This window comes from Hydra vulgaris, chromosome 02 (genome assembly GCF_038396675.1).
Source record: "Hydra vulgaris chromosome 02, alternate assembly HydraT2T_AEP".
Taxonomy (NCBI): Eukaryota; Metazoa; Cnidaria; class Hydrozoa; order Anthoathecata; family Hydridae; genus Hydra; species Hydra vulgaris.
Genome location: NC_088921.1, coordinates 7,981,355 through 8,001,818, shown reverse-complemented (window position 1 = coordinate 8,001,818; position 20,464 = coordinate 7,981,355). Strand labels below are relative to the sequence as shown.

Here is a 20,464-nt window from a genome sequence, read left to right as displayed (position 1 = left end):
AAGTGAAAAAGGCACTTGAAATGCAATGCCATTAATGCGCACCTTCAGTCGGCGGTCTGAATTAGAATGACGGAGATTTGAATCAGGATGACGGTGGTCTGAATCAGAACGACGTCACGACTTTCTTTTGGAAACAGGTTTTAATATTTGAATTAAAAGAAATTATTACATTGATTTGCTTTTTGTTTTTAACGATTTTTATATAAATATTCGAAAAACAGTGGGCGCCTATACTTTATAGAATTTTACAAATAGAATCATCAGCACGATTTAATAATAAACAATATCATTAAATATAAACTTATTAAAACTATAAACAAATCTGCTATTATCTGATTCTTCGCTCTTAAGTTTCTTACAAAGTTTCTCAACGTTCTAATAGATGTTTTTTATAACTTGTCGCTATGAAAATAGCTGTTTTTTAAAAAATTCAACGCAGACATTCATGATATAGGTCTTTCTAGATTAGTTAATTACTAGTAAAAATTTATTAAATTACTTCTTCATTTTTTTTTAAACAACAAAACATTGAAATGTTATTATAAACTATATTGAGATTTCTATACTAAAAAAAAAAAAAATTAACAAAAATAGTGTAACAAAAATAGTCAAAACTATTAACAATACCATAACATTAAAAAAAAAACACTCAATAAATGTACATATCAAATGTCACAAACAAATAATCAGCTGTATCTCTAATGTTTTCTACCAAGAAAGTTAGACATGCATGACTAACTTGTGCAGTTTTATTTTCCTTGTTTCTGGCTGCAATAGCTTCAATAGTCTTAGACAAAGAACCTATTTGAGGATACTAAAAATACATAGTAATAGAAGCACCATGAATTATTATTTTATGTACAGGTTGTGACATAAGTATGGTTTTTTTAAATGTTATTAGTAATGAATGCAAATAGATATTCAGATTTCTGATTGAAAATCTACATCCGGTCCTGTAGTCGTGCTACGTTTATTTTGATTTAGGTTCTCTTTGTGGTACACTATAAATAAGGAAATAAATACATTAAAGCATATACACTACCAACAAAAATGTCTAACCTTGAAGTGTTTTTGTGAAACATAGTATAAACAATTTGTGTGTGTTTATGTGTAAATATATATATATATATATATATATATATATATATATATATATATATATATATATATATATATATATATATTTACACATAAACACACACACACACACACACACACACACACACACACACACACACACACACACACACACACACACACACACACACACATATATATATATATATATGTAGATATATATATGTATATATATATATACATATATGTATATATATATATATATACATATATGTATATATATATATATATACATATATGTATATATATATATATATATATATATATATATATATATATATATATATATATATATATATATTTAAACAATTTTAAAATATATTCTACAAAATAGAGTGCTCAATCTTCTTAAAAGAACAGAGCAATTATAATTTAGTAGAAAATCACTTAACGAAAATTTTTCACATTTTACACTGTGCTTTATCAATAAAAACCCACCAGAAATGAATGATCAAATTAATAAAACTTCAATTTATACCAAAAATTAAAATACAACTTCCTGTAATTTAATTTTTGGTATAAATTGAAGTCTTTATTAACGAAACACAGTGTAAAATATGAAAAATTTTCGTTAAGTGATTTTCAACTAATTTTTATATATATAAATACAGGGTCGGCGTGAGTAGGTGGCACGTGTGGGGAAGGGGGTGCAATTACAAATTTTGCCAAATAAAAAAAGAAATAAGGTCCTCGTTTTTTAAAACTTGCCGACTGCCTAGTTGAAATTTGCCGACTGACTATCTAAGGGTCTTCATTTGCCAACCGACTCGTCTAAAAGGTAAAATCATTTATCAATGGGAAGGAGGGGGAGAAGGTTTGCCCCAAACAACCCTCTTCCCTATTGAGCTGGGCCTACTTATATATATAAATATATATATACATATACATAAATATAAATATACATATATATATATATATATAAATATATTTATATATATATATATATATACATATATATATATATATATTATATATATATATATATATATATATATATATATATATATATATATATATATATATATATATATATATATATATATACATGCATAAAAAAAAAAGACGGGGGGAGAAAAATTGACCCCCCCCCCTCCTTATGGATCATCCATAAATGTATGCATATTATACCATAATATTATTATTTATTTAGTACCTAAATTACAGGAATAGTTAAACTTTTACTGTATTGGCACAAAATAACTATGGACAAAAATTTATATAGAATCAAAGCAATACAAAACTTACCTGGACAAAGTACTCCACTATTATAAGCTATAGTTTGAGAAACAGCGCAACCACCTCCTAATGTGATTAGACTGACATGATTCAGAGCAACTACTCCATGCACTCCATGCACCATAAGTACCTGTTTTTATTAAAAAACTATTTTTTCAAATAAGCCATTTAATGAAAAAACAAATTGCAAAAAAAAAAAAAAATGTTAAAAAGCCAGTTTAATTTTTATTTTTCAAATTATTTCAAAAATATTATTTTACATTGATTTTTGTTGATAAACTGACTATTTCAGTATTTGAACACGCACCTGGACAATAAACTTGCACATTGCAATTTTGAGTATCAGTCAACACGGCTCCATTACAATTGTCATTAAAAGTAGCACCAACACATTGACGATTTCTTGTCTGAGTAGGTGAAGTGAAACATAACTGACAACTTGCTGAACATGCTCCCCGTGCACTAATAAAATCTAAAATGTAACCAAAAATATAGGAAAATGCATGCAGTAACAAACCTAACCACTAACAGGATGATTTCCAAAAAGTTTTTCTAGTTTTTTAAAACCACTTAGTACTTAGGTCACTACAAATTTTTTTAAAAACTTATAATGCTCTCTTAACACTTGTAAAATTTCAATATCTTTTAAAATTCAATATTTATTAAGAAATTTAAAAAAAAACATTTTCTTTAAACTTTATCCCACAAACAGCTGCTCATCGTTAGAAAAGTATAAGGACCTGAACCTGACTGTACCTATTTTTAACTATCATTTTTTCATTTATATTAAAACTTTAAAGAAATAACAATTATATATTACATACTAATAAATTTCACTTTTATAATTGTAAACAAAATTATATGAGATGGACTTATAGAGAATCGAGGACTTTATTTTATTTTTATTTAAAAGTTTATTTAAAAATTTAAAATAAGTAAAACCTATTTTATATATTTATTGCATGTTAATAACTGAATAAAAAGCACATTAATTTCGTTTTTATAATAATAAAGGAAAGTCCCCTAGACAAGATACTCAAGTATTGCAGTTTTGAGTTTGAAAGCTTGTTTTAGGACAACTACCATTCAATGTAGCATCAAAACGTTGCCGAGTCTGAGTTTGAAATAGAGAAACATTTGGATTGGACTGACAACTTTCTGAGCAAGCTCCCCATGCACTTCATGCACCACAATTACCTATTGTTAAAAAAATTTATTTGCAAAGGCTATAAATAAATTTATTTTTCCCGGTGGATATGTATTTATATTTTTTGCAAAAATGCATTGATAATTAAAACTCATTCTGATACTGTCTTGGAAAACAGTTGAGTATGTTTGCAAATATATAAAAAAATTCAGATATAAAACATCTCTCACCTAAACAAGGAACATTTTGATAAAAATGTTTCTTGTTCAGGTGAGAGATGTTCCTTGTACAAAGTTGTTGATCATTTAAACTGACATTATTACAGCCTACATAATTGGATTCCACATAGAAGTACCAATACAAGTTTGGCTTCTAAATTGATATGGACCATTGACTTGAGTGTTACAGGAGGCAGAACAGGCATTCCAAGAACCCCAACCACTCAATATTCCTATTTTGAAATTTTAGGAATAATTAATAGAGCAACCATAGTAAAAAAATACAATACTATTTGTTTTAGCATGTTTTAATTAAATTAGCATAATGTTTTATGTTGCATTGCTATATAGTTGTTAAACATATTTATCTTATAATTTGCATGACTAAACATAAATGTAGCAATTGTTATTGAAACAATTACTAATGAATATAATAAAATTAATTAAATAACGTATGAAATGTAGTTGGATTTAACTCCAAGATCTTAAACATTAAATTTATTTTATGTGCACGACATTTGTTTCAAGGTAAAAATTGAATCAAAATGGTTTCTTTTTTTCTTTAATCAAGTTTGTGTTATTTAATAATATAACTTTGTTATAATCTAATTATTTTTACTTATTTATTTTAAACAATAAACAAAGCATATTTTAAACAATGAGCAAAGCCACGCATATAATTAAAAAACATTTTATAATATTACTTGGACAAAGAACCTCTGGATTACAGTTTTTAGTTTGAGTTAAAACTTGTCCGGTACAGTTACGACCTAAAGAGGCTCTTGAACAAGTACGAGTACTGGTTTGTGTTGGGACAGTATAATCCAGTTGACAAGAAACAAAACTGCAGCTTTCATGATAATAAGCATACTAAAAATCACAATAAATATAATAACAATTATATTACAATTATTATAATAAATATTATAATTATTAAAACAAATATTAACTCTTTATCTTTAACTCTTTAAACAATTTATCAAATTAATGATAAGAATAAAAAATATATTTAAAAAAAAGCAAATAGGTAGTATCAGGTTTGTGACTATAATTATACGGTTCCCAAAACTTAAGGTTTAATTGATTTTTATCACCAGAACTTATGTAAATTAAAATTGAAATATATTTACTTGATTACCATTTTATAAAATGCTGGTCTGCTTACATTAAAATTTAACTCAAAGAAAAAGCGTTGAAATTTTAGGAATGGTTTTTTCTTAATGAAACACACATTTACACAGTCACAAATTTATTTGAATATCTTTCTTTTAAAATTGTGCAAAGTTATAAATTTCTGCAAAGTTAGGCTATTTGATTACGCTATAGCAAACTCTGTTTTTAAGAGAATAAGTCAGATTTAGCAACTGATAACAAAAATCATAAAAAAGCAATAGATTCTAAAATTACTCTAAAATTTTATTCACAAAAAAATATAGCACACAGTTTTTCAAATCTTTTAGTTTACAACTTGCTGTCTATCGCACAGTGTAATATATGAAACAACTTGGCATGTGCATTAGCTTGCAAATATAAATATTTTTGAGAAAGCCTGGTGATGTGTTTTTTTACATAAAATAAAGTAATAAATTTCTAAACTAAAAAATATTTTTCTTTTCATACTAAATTGAAAAAAAAATTATTTTTATTTGCAGCACTTATGCAACCCAAACATTACAATTAACAATGAACAATTTTCATATATATGAAATAAATAAACAGGGTGCCTGCTCAGAAAAATCAATAAATGTCCATTCCCCCCCCCCCCCCCATTACTTATTAGAATTTCACATTATTACAATTAGAATTTATAAGAATATATTTTAAATCGTTAACTCAAACCCGTGATACAATAATATTTGCTACCACTAAATTTACTAAAACCTTTTAAATTAGTCTATAAATAAAAAGTATATAAATGGTTTAGAAATGACCTACCATACCGTTATTATCCTTTATACTTTTATTTATATAAAATTATAAAGTATAGTATAATTAATTTTATATTAAATTTGTTTTGTATTTTAGTGTTCATTTTTGTATTTTAGATGAAGTTGTTCTGCAGGTTCCTATAGAAGAGATAATGATTCTTGGAGCAGATTTTAATGGACATGTTGGTGAAGGGAACAGTGATGATGAGGAAGTGATGGGTAGGTATGGGGTTAACGAAAAGAATACAGAAGGACAGATGGTGGTACATTTTGCTAAAAGGATAAAGATGGCTGTAATTAACACTTATTTTAAGAAAAAGGAAGAGCACAGCGTGACGTATAAGAGTGGGGGAAGAGGCACACAGGTCGACAATATCCTCTATAGGAGAAGAAACCTGAAAGAGGTTAGTGATTGCAAGGTGGTACCAGGAGAAAGTGTAGCTAAACAGCATAGGATGGTGATAGGTAAGATGGTTTTGGAGGTGAAGAAGAAGAAGAGAGTGAGAGCAGAACCTAAGATCAAGTGGTGGAAGTTAAAGGATGAGGACTGTTGTGTAAAGTTCAGGGATGAGGTGAGACAGGCACTGAGTGGTGGTGTTCTGGATACCTGGAAAGGGATGTCAAATACAGTGAGGGATGTGGCTAGGAAGATACTTGGTGTGACATCAAGACAGAAGAAGATAGACAAGGAGACGTGGTGGTGGAATGAGGAAGTTCAGGAAAGTTTAAGAGGAAAGCAGTTGGCTAAAAAGAATTGGCATTTTCAGCAAGATGAAGAAAGTAGACAGAAGTACAAGGAGATGTGTGGCAAGACAAAGAGAGCAGTGGCAAAGCTAAAGAAAATGCAAATCTGTATGAGAAGTTGAACACTAAGGAAGGGGAAAAGGATCTGTACAGATTGGCCAGACAGAGAAACCGTGATGGGCAGGATGTGCAGCAGGTTAGGATGATTAAGGATAAAGATGGAAATCTGTTGTCTAGTGAAAAGAATGCCTTGGGAAGGCGGAAGGAGTATTTTGAGGAACTGATGAATCAAGAGAATGATAGGGAAGGAAGGTTAGAAGAGACAGAGGTTGTGAACAAGGAGGTTCCCCAGGTGAGCAAGGAGGAAGTAAGGGCTGCAATTCAGAGAATGAAGTGTGGTAAGACAGTTGGACCGGATGATATTCCAGTGGAGGCATGGAAATGTTTGGGAGAGATAGCAGTGGAGTTTTTGACAGGGTTATTTAACAGAATTTATGGAAGGTCAGAAGATGCCTGAGGAGTGGAGACATAGCATAATGGTGCCAATTTTCAAGAATAAGCATGACATTCAGAGCTGTAGTAATTACAGGGGAATAAAGTTGATCAGTCACAGCTTATAAATCTGGGAAAGAAAAGTGGAAGCTCGGCTTAGAGGAAAAGTAGAGATCTGTGAGCAGCAGTATGGTTTCATGCCAGCTAAGTGCACCACAGATGCTATGTTTGCTCTGAGAGTGTTAAAGGAGAAGTAAAGGAAAGGACAGAAGGAGTAACATTATGTGTTTGTAGACTTAGAGAAGGCTTATGAAAGCGTTCCGAGACAGGAGCTGTGGTATTGTATGAGGAGGTCAGGAGTAGCGGAAAGGTATGTGAGGGTGGTGCAGGATATGTATGAGAACAGTGTGACAGCAGTGAAATTTGCAGTAGGAATGACAGACAGGTTTAAAGTGGAGGTAGGACTACATCAGGGATTAGCCCTGAGTCCCTTCCTGTTTGCAATTGTCAAGGACAGACTAACGGACGAAGTTAGACAGGAGTCCCTTGGACTATAGTGTTTGCTGATGACATTGTGATCTGTAGTTGGAGTAGAGAGCAAGTCAGGCCTTGTTACGAGATTTCGCTGCGTAGCGAAAATGTGTAACGCATTTCTAAGTAACTCAACTCAGCAAATATATTTTGCATCGTTAGAAGTTATATTGCGTCACTAGCGTCTTTTCAAGTACCGCTTTGTAATTAAAGTTATTTTATTAACGCGTTAAAAATCATACAAACAGTTAGTTTTTTTCTCACTAGAACAAAAGTTACAAATAAAATCTAAGTTCTTATTTAATAAATCATTTTTATTATTTTTTTCAAATATGAACTAAATTTTATTTTGAAAAAAATATTCTTTTCATGAAACGTAAAATAATGTTTGTTTATTTTCTTATGATTTTACAGTTGGTTTTTGATTATTTTATTAACTGTTAATAAATTTTTTCTTATTTAATTTGTGAACTCTTTTTAATAATGTTTTTTAACAATAAAGAGTTTTTTTTTGCTATTTATCAGTTACCGATAACATATTCGTGATCATAATTTATTTTCATAAATTAAACGAACGTCATTAAAACTTTACGTTATTGAATTAACAATAAACAAAATATCTTATTAATAAAATATTTACATTAAAATTAATCGTGCATTTTTTAAACTATTATGACAAAAATAATTTTTACATTTAAAAGGAATTTAAATATTTAATTCCTTAAGATAAAACTTAAAACACTTTACTTTTTTTAACTTATTTTTATCAACAATAAAAAAAATTATTAAACAAACTGTTTTTTTAACAAAAAATATATTAGTTTACAATTGTGGTTAAATGCTTTTAGTTACGACTTTATTTCTTCAGAATAAACGTCACATAATCGATATCAAAAGATAATTAAAAATATTCTATAAGATATAAGTTTTTGCGTAACGCAAAACTGCTGAACGCGTAGGCAAATCGCCTTTTCGCAAGCAAAATGCGAGCTGCGTAAGGTTTCTTAACAAGGCCTGGCAAGTGGAGGTAAACTTGGAAAGATGGAGGTATGCTTTGGAAAGCAGGGGAATGAAAGTGAGCAGGAGTAAAACAGAGTACATGTGTGTGAATGAGAGGGCAGATGGTGGACAGGTCCAGTTACAAGGAGTTGATTTGGTAAAGATGGACAAGTTTACCTACTTAGGGTCGAGGGTACAGAGTAATGGAGGAAGTGAAAGAGAGGTAAAGAAGAGAATGCAGGCAGGGTTATGTGGATGGCACAAAGAGTCTGGTGTGATCTGTGATAGAAGGGTGTCAGCTAGAATGAAGGGTAAGATCTATAGGACAGTAGTGAGACCTGCTATGTTGTATGGACTGGAGACAGTTGCACTGACAAAGAGACAAGTGAGGGAGATGGAGATGTCTGAGATGAAGATGTTAAGATTCTCATTTGGAGTGACGAAGAAGGATAGGATTAGAAATGAGTTTATTAGAGGATCAGCACATGTAGCATGTTTTGGAGATAACAAGTTAGAGAATCAAGATTGAGATGGTTTGGACATATACAGAAGAGACAGGAGAGCTATATTGGCAGGAAGGTTTTGGGGATGGAACTTCCAGATAAGAGGAGGAGAGGTAGACCTAAGAGGAGGTTTATGGATGCAGTGGTAGAGGATATGAGAGCGGCCGGTGCGTCAGTGGAGGACACTCATGACAGGATTAGATGGAGTTTGATATGCTGTGGCGACCCCTAAACGGGAAATGCCGAAAGAAAAAGAAGAATAAGAAATGTGATCTTAATTATTGGAAAGGTCGAATTTTTTAAAAATTTCGAAAAACAATGAGAGAAATGACATGCAATTACCAAGATTTTTAAATTAATTATTTTCTACTGATTACTACAAATTATTAAAATAATGAAGAAAAAAATTATTGAAATAATAAGACCATACAAAGAATAAATATAGAAAATAGGTACATGTAGTATAATTATATTATATGGGCATAAAGGTTGCATGAATATAACAACTGTATGCACATATAATATTTATACTTATTTTTTACCAAAATTACAGCAGTAGTTAAACTATTATTGTACTACTGGCAAAAAACAACTACAATCCAAAATTTATATAACAACGAATTAATAGAAAATTTTCTATTAAAAATAAATACCTGGACAAGGTACTCCACTATTACAAATCATAGTTTGAGAACTAGGCCCAGCGCAATCTATCAGCGCAATCAATCTCCTAATCTAGCCCCTAGACAAGAAATAGTCTGAGTTTGAAATGGAGTTGTAGCAGGATTAGACTGACATGATTCAGAGCAACTATTCCATGCACTCCATGCACCATAAGTACCTGTTTTAATTAAAAAAACCATTTTAGAAAATTCAAATATCAAAATATAAATCTTTATAAAAATATTACTTTAAGAAAAAATCTTACCTGAACAAGCAACATTAATATTACAAGTTTGTTGATCACTTGTAGTGATACCAGGACAACCCTTATAGTTAGGATCCCATGTTAAATACCCAATGCATATCTGACTTCTTGTTTGAAAAGGTACAGTAAAAAAATTGTTACATATAGAAGAACATGCGCCCCAAAAACTCCAATCTGATATTGTTCCTGATAAAATCGTATTTTTTTTTAAATAAGCCATATAATGCAAGTAAAAACAAGTTACAAAATATAAAAAGATAAAAACCTAGTTTAATTTTTATTTTTTAAATTATTTCAAAAATACTACTTTACATTAATTTTTGTTGATCAACTGACTATTTCAGTATTTGAACAAAAACCTGGACAATAAACTTGCTCATTGAAATTTTGAGTATCAGTCAGCACTGCTCCATTACAATTGCCATTAAAAGTAGCACCAACACATTGATGATTTCTTGTCTGAGTAGGTAAAGTGAAAATTAACTGACAACTTGCTGAACATGGTCCCCAGCACTAATAAAACCTAAAATTAAACAAATAAGGCATGCAGTAACAAACCTAACTACGAACAGGCTTTTTTCTGAGAAGTCATTTAACTATTCCGAAAACTGTTTAGGTCACGGAAACTTTCTAAAAATTTGTACTCTTTAAACATAAAAAAAAAACAGAATTTAAACAGAAAAATATAAACCTATTGTTTCTAGAGAAAAGCTGGTAAAAATTTTAATTTAAAAAATTTCCCTAAAGTTTCTCAAGAAGTGGTGAAAATGATAGTTTATCTTAAATTAAATTAATTTTATTAAAGATAAACTATCATTTTCTCCATTTGTTGAAAAAGTTTCGGAAATTTTTTTTCTTCTTAAAACATGAGTCCACACACGGGTATCCCATTAATTTTTTTTTTTGATTTTGAAAGTAGTCCATTAGTACATTTCAAAACTATCAACATTTAAATCCTTTAATGGTAGTTTTTCAAGAAAACTTAGTTTTATAAATAACAATGTTTTAATATTAAAATAATATTTTTCCATCGGTCATTATAATTGTTTACTTTCTGTAATTGCAACCACGCTATTAGTGATAATAATATTTATTAGTTTCCGATAGGCTTATATTTGTTGTTAATAACAGAATTGAATAATAATAAAGGCTTTAGTAATAACAGCGACTGTAATAATAAAATTACTGTGTATTTCAATTTGAAATATGCAGTAATTAATTTAAAGTAAGTAATTAATTTGAAAATATAAAAATTATTTCTCAAGAAAAGAAAAGAAATGCCATACTTTGCTAAAGATCATAACGAGTTTTTAAAATGATTTTGTATATGATGTTTGAAAAAAAGGCAATGATTTAAGATGCAGTCAAACTAAATGCAGTAATTCATGCCCACAACAAGGAAAAAGTTATGAAAATCTTATCAAGAGATTTTTTTGGAAAAACTTCTCTGTTGAAAACGCTGATCTGCCTAAAATGTTATGTTCAAATTGTAGAAAAAACCTAGTGAGTTTAGAAAAAGCAGATTCAAAAAGCTTTTTAATCACTGTCCTCGACCTAAGTACGAAGGTATGTTTTTTCTAATAAAAAATAGGCCAATAAAAACTAGCTAATTTTTCCATTATTATTATTTTGCTTATAAACAATATTACGTTTGTATTTAAAAAACTAATTTCTTGTTACTTTTAGGTCTTAATACTAGAGTTATTTGAGGTGGGAAATGTGAATGTTTTATTTGTGTTAATGGGCGTACAAACGGTACTAAAATGGCAACTCCTCCACCAATGGTTTTATGTGAAACTAATAAAGATATAGATCACATTCAAAATAATGTGAATATTTCTGAAAACAATGAAAACTTTGTTCTTTGCAAAAGTTGTTTTCAACTTATAGGAAAAGGTATTAAACATCCTTGCACAAATTTAGCTAAGCAAAAGAACTTGGCACATATTGTACAATCTACCTCACCTGGGCGTACAAACGGTACTAAAATGGCAACTCCTCCACAACTCCATTGTACAATCTACCTCACCTGTAACTAATGCGGTAGTGGTGTAGTGATAGAGCGCTTGCTTCATAAGCGAGAGGTTCTGAGTTCGATTCCCACCACGTTCCTGGTAGTACCGTGCTCAACTTGTTTGAAACATGAACCTTGACTAAGTATTTAGTAACGTAGTTAATCCTCCGTTATTGACTGGAAATGTAACAATGAAGATCTTATCAATTGTCAATATACCAGACTTACATATTTTGCTAGACATAGTAGACAAACTTCTCAAACTAATTGAAAAAAATTGTTTGAGAGCACTAATCAAGGATTTCATTTTGTCAACAATTAATCTTGCCAGAGTACATTATCAAGATAAACACAGGCTAGAAGGAAATGAATCCAACAAGTTTCTAAGAAAACTTGATCTTTTTTAAATCTATTTGAATGAGCACAATATTGTTGGTGGAAAGTATATGAAAGCTTTGACAGACTTAAGTGATGTTGTACATGGGTGTTTCGGGAAAACATTAAATCCAAACTACTCTGAATATATTAAAAGACACAAAGTTTCAGAGATCTTGGTACAAAGTTTCACAAAGTTTAAGAGATCCGGGTACAAACATTACTCTTAAAGTTCATATAGTGGAGCCTCATGTGAAAGAGTTTATTATAATGAAAGGAGGAAAGTGTGTATTTAAAAACATTTTAGATTTTTACATGTAAAAGTATTAATCTTCAATATTTCCAAAGATTTAGGGTATTGGACTGAGCAATCATTGGGATCAGTTCATCAAGACTTCAAACAATTTTGGGAAATATGAAAGGTAAGACAACACAACGCTAATTTCAATGAAGTCTTGCAAAGAATTGTCTGCGTGTACAACACAAGGCATTTATAGTTAAAGGGATACGTAAAAACAAAATATATATGTACATATATATATACTTTATAACTTTAGTCAAATGTAGTATTTATGTATTAGTAAATATTTCTTTTTTAAATAAAAACTATTTTACTTAGAATTATTTATCCCAAATTCAAAAATCATTCTATAAAGCCACCCTATTCCTGTAAATTTATCTTATCCTCCTCAATAAAGAAACTAACTTTTGAAACATTATGAATTAGTCTATATTCAAACTAGAAAACTTGATCCACTCTCAGGGGTCTTTGTATGAGTCAGAGGGGTAATAATCTCTAGATTAAACAAGTATTGTAACTAAGTTTTCTCGAAAAGCTACCATAATAGATTTTAAATGTTGACAGTTTTGCAATGTAAAAATGGACTACTTTCAAAATCAAAAATAATAATTTATGGGATAGGATATAAAGCCTTAAGTCACCTTCAGGGTACCCGTGCACAGCCAGCAGCCCATTTATTCGAGAATATAAAAGAACTTGTAGAGAATCAAGGTTACCTATGTACAAATATTTTTTTTAAGTATATTTAATTAGTAAATTAGTAATTTAGTAATTTAGTAATAGAAATTAGTAATAAGAAATAAATTTAAAATTTTATAACATGTTAATAAGTGATTAAAAAGCAATTTAATTTTGTTTTTATAATTATATAAAAAAAATCACCTTGACAAGATATTCCAGTATTGCAGATTTGAGTTTGAAAGCTTGTTCCAGGACAACCACTATTCAATGTAGCACCAAGACATTGCCAAATCTGAGTTTGAAATGGAAAAACATTAGGATTCAACTGACAACTTTCTGAGCAAGCTCCTCATGTACTCCATGCACCATAATTACCTATTGTTAAAAAAATTTATTTGCAATAGCTAAAAATAAATTTACTTTTCCCTGTGGATATATATTTATATTTTTTGCAAAATAGCATTGATAATTAAAACTTATTCTGATACTGTCTTGGAAAACAGTTAAACATGTTTGCAAATATATATAAAAATAACATATCTCACCTGAACAAGGAAGATTTTGATTACAAAGTTGTTGATCATTTAAACTGACATTATTACAGCCTACATAATTTGGATTCCATATAGAAGTGCCAGTACAAGTTTGACTTCTATATTGATATGGACCATTGACTTGAGTGTTACAGGAGACAGAACAGGCATTCCAAGAACCCCAACCGCTCAATATTCCTATTTTGATATTTTAAAAATAGTTAATATATCAACCATAGAAACCATATAAACATATTTATCATTATTTGTATTACTAAACAAAAATGTAGCAATTGTTATTGAAACATTTACTAATGAATATAATAAAAATAATTAAATAACATGAAATGCAGTTGCATTTGACTCCAAGATCTTAAACATAAAATTTACTTTATGTGCGAAACAATTGTTAAAGGAAAAAATTGAATAAAAACGGTTTCTTTTTTTATTTAACAAGTTTTTGTTATTAAATAATGTAATTTTGTTTTGAATATAATAAAATAAACAAAATAGCATTTGAAATGTAGTTGCATTTGACTCCAAGATCTTAAACCTTTTAAATTAGTTTTTTTAAACAAAAAGTATATAAATGGTTTGGAACAGACCTACCATACCGTTATTATATTTTATACTTTTATTTTTATAAAATTATAAAGTATAATATAATTAATTTTATATTAAATTTATACCTTTATTTTGTATTTTATTATTTTGATAAAACCTCAAAAAACATAAAATAAGTTATTTTAATTAAAAGTAATCAAGATTTAAAATCTTGATTACGTGCAATCAAAATAACTCTCCACTATTACAAGCCATAGTTTGAGAACTAGACCCAGCGCAATCACCTCCCAATGTAGCCCATAGACATGGTCTAGTTTGAGTTTGAATTGGAGTAGCAGCAGGATCAGACTGACAAGATTCAGAGCAACTACTCCATGCACTTCACGCACCATAACTAACTGTTTGAATTTAAGAAACCTTTTTAGAAAATTAAAATATTAAATATCTATATAAAAATATTACTTTAAGAACAAATCTTACCTGAACAAGCAACATTAACATGACAAGTTTGTTGATTACTAGTTGTGATACCAGGACAACCCTTATAGTTAGGATCCCATGCTGAATACCCAATGCATGACCAACTTCTTGTTTGAAAAGTTACAGTAACAAGGTTGTTACATGCTGAAGAACATGCACCCCAGGAACTCCAATCCGATATCGTTCCCAATTAAATTGTATTTTCTTAAAAAAAGCCATTTAATGCAAAGCATTTCATAAAAACCAAAAAAACTTAATTTTTTATTTTTAAATTATTTCAAAAATTTTACATTATATTGATTTTTGTTGAAAAACTGACTTTTTCAGAATTTAAACACAAACCTGGACAATAAACTTGCTCATTGCAATTTTGAGTATCAGTGAACACTGCACCATTACAACTGCCATTAAAAATAGCACCAATATATTGACAATTTCTTGTCTGAGTAGGTAAAGTGAAACTTAACTGACAACTTGCTGAACATGCTCCCCATGCACTAATAAAACCTAAAATGTAACTAAAAATATAAGAAAATGCATGCAATAACAAACCTAACTACAAACAGGCTTTTTTCTGAGAAGTTTTTTAAGTATTCTGAAAACTGTTTAGGTCACAAAAACTTTCTGAAAATTTGTTCTCTTTTAACATTTATTATTTGAAGAAAAATATAAACCTACTGTTTGAAGAGAAAAGTTGGTAAAAATGTTAATTTAAAAAATTTTCCGAAAGTTTCTCAACAAAAGGTGAAAATGAAAGTTTATCTTTAATTAAATTAATTTTTTTGAAGATAAACTGTTTTCATCTTTTCATCTAATTAAAACTTACCAGTTGAATATGTTTGCAAATATATTAAAAAAATACAGATAGAAAACATATCTCACTGGAACAAGGAACATTTTGATTACAAAGTTGTTGATCATTTAAACTGACGTTATTACAGCCTACATAATTTGGATTCCATATAAAAGCCACAATACAAGTTTGGCTTCTATACTGATATGGACCATTGACTTGAGTGTTACAGGAGGCAGAACATGCACCCCACGAACCCCAACCATTCAATATTCCTATTTTGATATTTCAAAAATAGTTAATAGAGCAACCATAGTAACCAAAGAAAAAATGTACAATACTTATTTGTTTTAGTATGTTTTAATTAAATTAGCATAATGTTTTATGTTGTTAAACATATTTATAACTATTTGTATAGACATAAATGTAGGGATTGTTATTGTAACATTTTCTAATGAAATACACTGAGTACAGAAAGTTTAAAAGCACTTGTTTTTTTGTAAATTATGGTGAGAATAGACTGGTACAAAGAGTAAACCTGATGCAAGGTCCGATATAACCCGATGCAAGGCCCACATTTGTTTTGAAGCCAATTATCAAGAAAAAAAACACAGCTTTGAAAGAAAAAACAACAAAAACCGTTGAAATGAAATATCAAACACAAGTAATTAAAGAATTAATGAGAAGAAGGTGTAAATAAAGTTTAAATGCACCTACAAACTTTTTATAATCAAAACATATTAAGACGGGATATGACCCCGTTATTTTTGATACATGTTGTAATCACCTTAGCATTAATTCATTAAGGTTTTAAATCATCATGGTTAGTATTTTAAGCCAGAGTTTAGTCAGATTTCGTGACTAGTATATGCTTTTTTGTTAGTTAATAATCCATCCAGCTCCAAAACTTTTTGATCAGGTTTAAGCCAGATAGTGCTAGTGAAGGCATGAGTTGAATATTACTTTTAGGGAAAAGTTCGATTAAATGTGACATGAAGTATTGCCATATTTTTATTCAACTGAATAACTGAAAATTGTTGCACTGAAACGCTTTTTACACCATACTTTTTTTTGTTTTGGGCGATTGGTTAATGCTAAACGCTTTCTTATGGCATGAAAGAAATTTAAAACATAGAGTTCTAGTCCAACATTATTTTGGTGGTCTCCTATCAGTTTTAAATTTTAGTTAGTCATTAATAAATCCGACATAATATGTCCCATTTTAAATACTAATTTGAATGATCAAAATTTCCAATTGTATTGTAATCATGATTTAATTCTTTCTTGCACAATAATTTATTTATTGTCATACAACTATACCTCCACACGCGATCTATCGACTTCTAAACTTAAAGCTTATAATCTTGCTTTTGGGTTGCATCTGGTTAGCGCATAAAGCATGTTTACATTTGTGCTGACTATTTTTTTGGACGCCCAATAAGAGATATATTATTGACACTACCAGTAGATAAGTAATTTCTACATTAAATGATGAAATATTCAAGCCTCAGTCAATTTGTCAATTGCTCATTTTCATTTTATAATGAATTGCCAATTGGTTTTCACTGAGACAGTAATTTATTTGGTTATCATTTCTTAAAAGATTTATACACATTAAAAAAAAAAGTGTGTTTGAACTTTTTGTACAAGTTGTAATCTTTTGTACACATTGCTAAGTTCAAACTGAATTCTTTAAAATGAAACATTTTTGAAAGTATACACTAGTGTGATTCTATTTTTTAGTTTGTCATACAAACCTTTTCTAAAACATGAATAATTGTATTCTAAGAGCAACTAAATAAAAAATAATTAAAAATTTGAAAATTTTACTAGGTCAAAAAAAAAAGTTACTTTATGGAAATAAGACAAAATACTTAGGCAAAAAAATGGATACGTTGTATGATATTTTTTTAATTAGCTGAAGTTAACAGTGAATATAATATAAAACTAGCTTAACAATTATTGGTGGATTAGAAATAAAATAACTGTATTCCATTTTCTATTTTAGTTATAATTATGTTTACCTAAATATGTCCCACATAAGTGCTAAAGGAGCATTAAAGAGAAAAGCAAACAACTTAATACCACCGTGTTCAAAGGAATCTCGGGAGCTGCTTGCTTCAGCAGCACCTTATGGATTACGGACTAAATCCTTAGCCAATTTCAAGACTATTCCAGAAGTCCGCCACATTCTTGGCTACTATCACCATCTAGCTGACACACGCCCCGCACCACCATCAAGAGCTGTTATGCAAATAATAGCAAAAGATTTGGAGCAGCTCTGGAATGTGAAATTTAGCATGCCCTCAGTATCCAGAGCTGGCATCACAAAAAAATTGAATGAAGTTGTGAATGCTTATAAATTAAGTTTGAAGAGAAAATCGAATATGGATTTTTTTATGCCATTTGATATCCTTAATAAAAATATAAAGCTGAAGAGGGAAGAGCAGATCTTCTACAATCATCAAATGGATGATAGAAAGAGCTGTGTATTAACCAGCCAAACAGTTGTTGAGCATCCTGCTAACAGGCAGTTGATACCAAAAAACATGGATCTTGATTATGTAGAGCAACTGTACACAGAGTCAAGCTCTGAAAATGATGATAACGTTGATGATTTTCAGCCTTTGTTTGAACGACCCAAACGGAAGTTTAAATCAAAGGTGAGTAATAATAATTTTTGGAAATAAAAAAAGTTTTTTTATTAAATTTATATTAATTTTACTTTTGGTTTAAGGCGATGCCAATTGCCATTATGTGCGCAGAAGCTGGTATCTCAACCCACAAAGGAGTTAGTGTAACTCGCTCATTAAGTTATTTCCATAGTGACATTCCAACTCCAAATCAATCGGCTATTTTTAAAGCTGGTAAAAGGTTGCAAGTCACAACTCTACTTAAACTTAAAGAAGCTTTGTCTGTTCAATTATCCTGAAAAGGTGTGCCACCATATGATTATGGGATTAAAAAAGTGGAACGCATGGTCATCGCCCTTCAGTCTGATGGACCAATATTTTGGTACATTGGCCTCAAAACATTACATACTAGCGGAACTTCTAAAAATCTAGCCGAAATGATAACGGAAACATTGTTAGAGCATAATGTTGTGCATAAAATATCCCTTATAATTTGTGACACCTGCTCTGTCAATACAGGTTAGTAAAATTAAAATTATTTATTTTAAAATAATAAAATAATACAATTAAATAAGTTATTCCATTTTACTTCAGGTGGATCTTATGATGGTTCTGGTGGAGTAGTAGGGATTTTAAGATCTAAGCTATTTAACAGGCCTGTTCCTTATTATGGATGCAATGCTCACATTTTGGACCTTGTTTTGAAAAAAATGGTAATTTTCCACTTGCCAACACCATCAAAATTGCCTACTCTAACTGATTTTAAGTTCATTCAAAAACTAAAAAATAAGTATCCGCAATTAAAAGAATCATACAATATCCTGGATAAAACACCTCATCCTCCTCCTACTGTAAAAACCTGGAGAGATGATTATAAGCTATTGGCTAGGTTTGTTTTATTAAAAATTATTATTTTCAATATCAATGATTTGTATATGTGATGAATGCGTTGATCCATTTTATTGTTTATTTTTCCAGGTTATGTATTGCATTTAGGCACTATTTGGACAACAATATTTTACCCAAACTGCAGCTACCAACGAAATTACCAAGTTCTCACTCAGCAAGGTGGAACAGCAGAGCAATATATGTCTTGTTAGGCTACTTTCTACTTCCTGAAGAACGACCATTATTGAAAGAAATAGCTAAATTTATTAGCTGTTCTTGGTCACTTACATGGTTTAAAATGAGAGAGGAACCCAACTGGGAAAACTTAAAAGAAACTACATCAAGTTGCATTAAAGCCCAAGAAGCTCTGACAAGACATATTCTTGGTGTTAAAATCTCATTCAAGAATGTGCATTGAACAAATGAGGTAGCTAAGAGAGGACTCCGAGCTATGGACATCCGATGTTCCCGGGCTAAGTCTGATGATGCTCTTGAGAGACTTTTTTTAACAGAAATGTTTATGCAAATGTCGAATAAAAAATAACTTCACTTTATAAACTTTGTCGTATTTCTTTTGCTTATGTATAAAATAAAAAGAGACTAAAAAAAAGAAATAAATTTGTCTTATTTCCATAAAGGTCATATTTCCATATATATATATATATATATATATATATATACATACATTTATATATATATATATACATACATATATATATATATATATATATATATATATATATATATATATATATATATATATATATATACATATATACATATATATATATATATATATATATATATATATATATATATATATATATATATATATATATATATATATATATATATATATATATATATATATATATATATATATATATATATATATATATATATATATATATATATATATATATATATATATATATATGTTATAATATAATAATTTAAAGTATGCATTTTGTGTTTCAGAGTGACTGAATATAAAAATGTAGTATAGCTTATATACTACATTTTTATATTCAGTCTACTTATATACTACTATATATACGACTACTTCTATGCACTTATTGTTATTGACAATAATCTATTGATGTATTGATTTTCGATTTATATATGATGTTTTTATTTGTATATACTTATTTGTTACATTTTTTCATTTCAGATTTATTATATGATAGATTTATGGGATCTAGAAGAACAAAGTATTGTAAATTTGTATGAATTTTTTAAAAGACATATACTAATAATTAGTCCAGTCAATGTCTAAACTTCAATGTTGCATATGTCATTTTAAAGTAGTTTCTAGGCTTTTCTTAATGTGTTTCTTATT

The 20,464-nt window shown here is 29.2% G+C and overlaps 4 protein-coding genes across 7 annotated transcripts in view; 3 read left to right on the top strand and 1 right to left on the bottom strand.

The window, feature by feature from the left end:
- Positions 1 to 7,934, top strand: part of LOC136076705 (NACHT, LRR and PYD domains-containing protein 1 homolog) — a 71,568-nt gene extending 63,634 nt beyond the window's left edge. The window contains exon 6 of one of the 3 annotated variants that reach the window (XM_065790069.1): positions 5,784 to 7,934. In XM_065790069.1, coding sequence (XP_065646141.1) covers positions 5,784 to 6,532 — 749 coding nt within the window. In that variant the 3' untranslated portion in view covers positions 6,533 to 7,934. The remainder of the gene's footprint in view (positions 1 to 5,783) is intronic. The other 2 variants (XM_065790070.1, XM_065790067.1) reach the window with 2 other exon arrangements.
- On the bottom strand, positions 586 to 16,182 carry LOC136075790 (properdin-like). The gene is made up of 8 exons (XM_065789227.1): positions 16,143 to 16,182; positions 15,694 to 15,879; positions 15,154 to 15,318; positions 9,864 to 10,049; positions 9,589 to 9,776; positions 2,681 to 2,845; positions 2,383 to 2,503; positions 586 to 1,001 (listed from the first exon to the last, which is right to left on the bottom strand). Exons 1-5 carry the CDS (start codon positions 16,180 to 16,182, stop codon positions 9,658 to 9,660), a joined length of 696 nt encoding a protein of 231 aa, XP_065645299.1. The 3' UTR covers positions 586 to 1,001; positions 2,383 to 2,503; positions 2,681 to 2,845; positions 9,589 to 9,657.
- On the top strand, positions 8,503 to 8,961 carry LOC136075791 (uncharacterized). The gene has a single exon (XM_065789228.1). It carries the CDS (start codon positions 8,503 to 8,505, stop codon positions 8,959 to 8,961), a length of 459 nt encoding a protein of 152 aa, XP_065645300.1.
- LOC136076703 (uncharacterized) lies at positions 15,973 to 19,758 on the top strand. Of its 2 annotated transcripts, none has more exons than XM_065790065.1 (4): positions 15,973 to 18,267; positions 18,342 to 18,756; positions 18,832 to 19,126; positions 19,216 to 19,758. In XM_065790065.1, exons 1-2 carry the CDS (start codon positions 17,635 to 17,637, stop codon positions 18,534 to 18,536), a joined length of 828 nt encoding a protein of 275 aa, XP_065646137.1. In that variant the 5' UTR covers positions 15,973 to 17,634; the 3' UTR covers positions 18,537 to 18,756; positions 18,832 to 19,126; positions 19,216 to 19,758. Both variants share the same exon structure in this region, with proteins under 2 accessions (XP_065646137.1, XP_065646138.1).
- Positions 19,759 to 20,464: the final 706 nt, after the last annotated feature.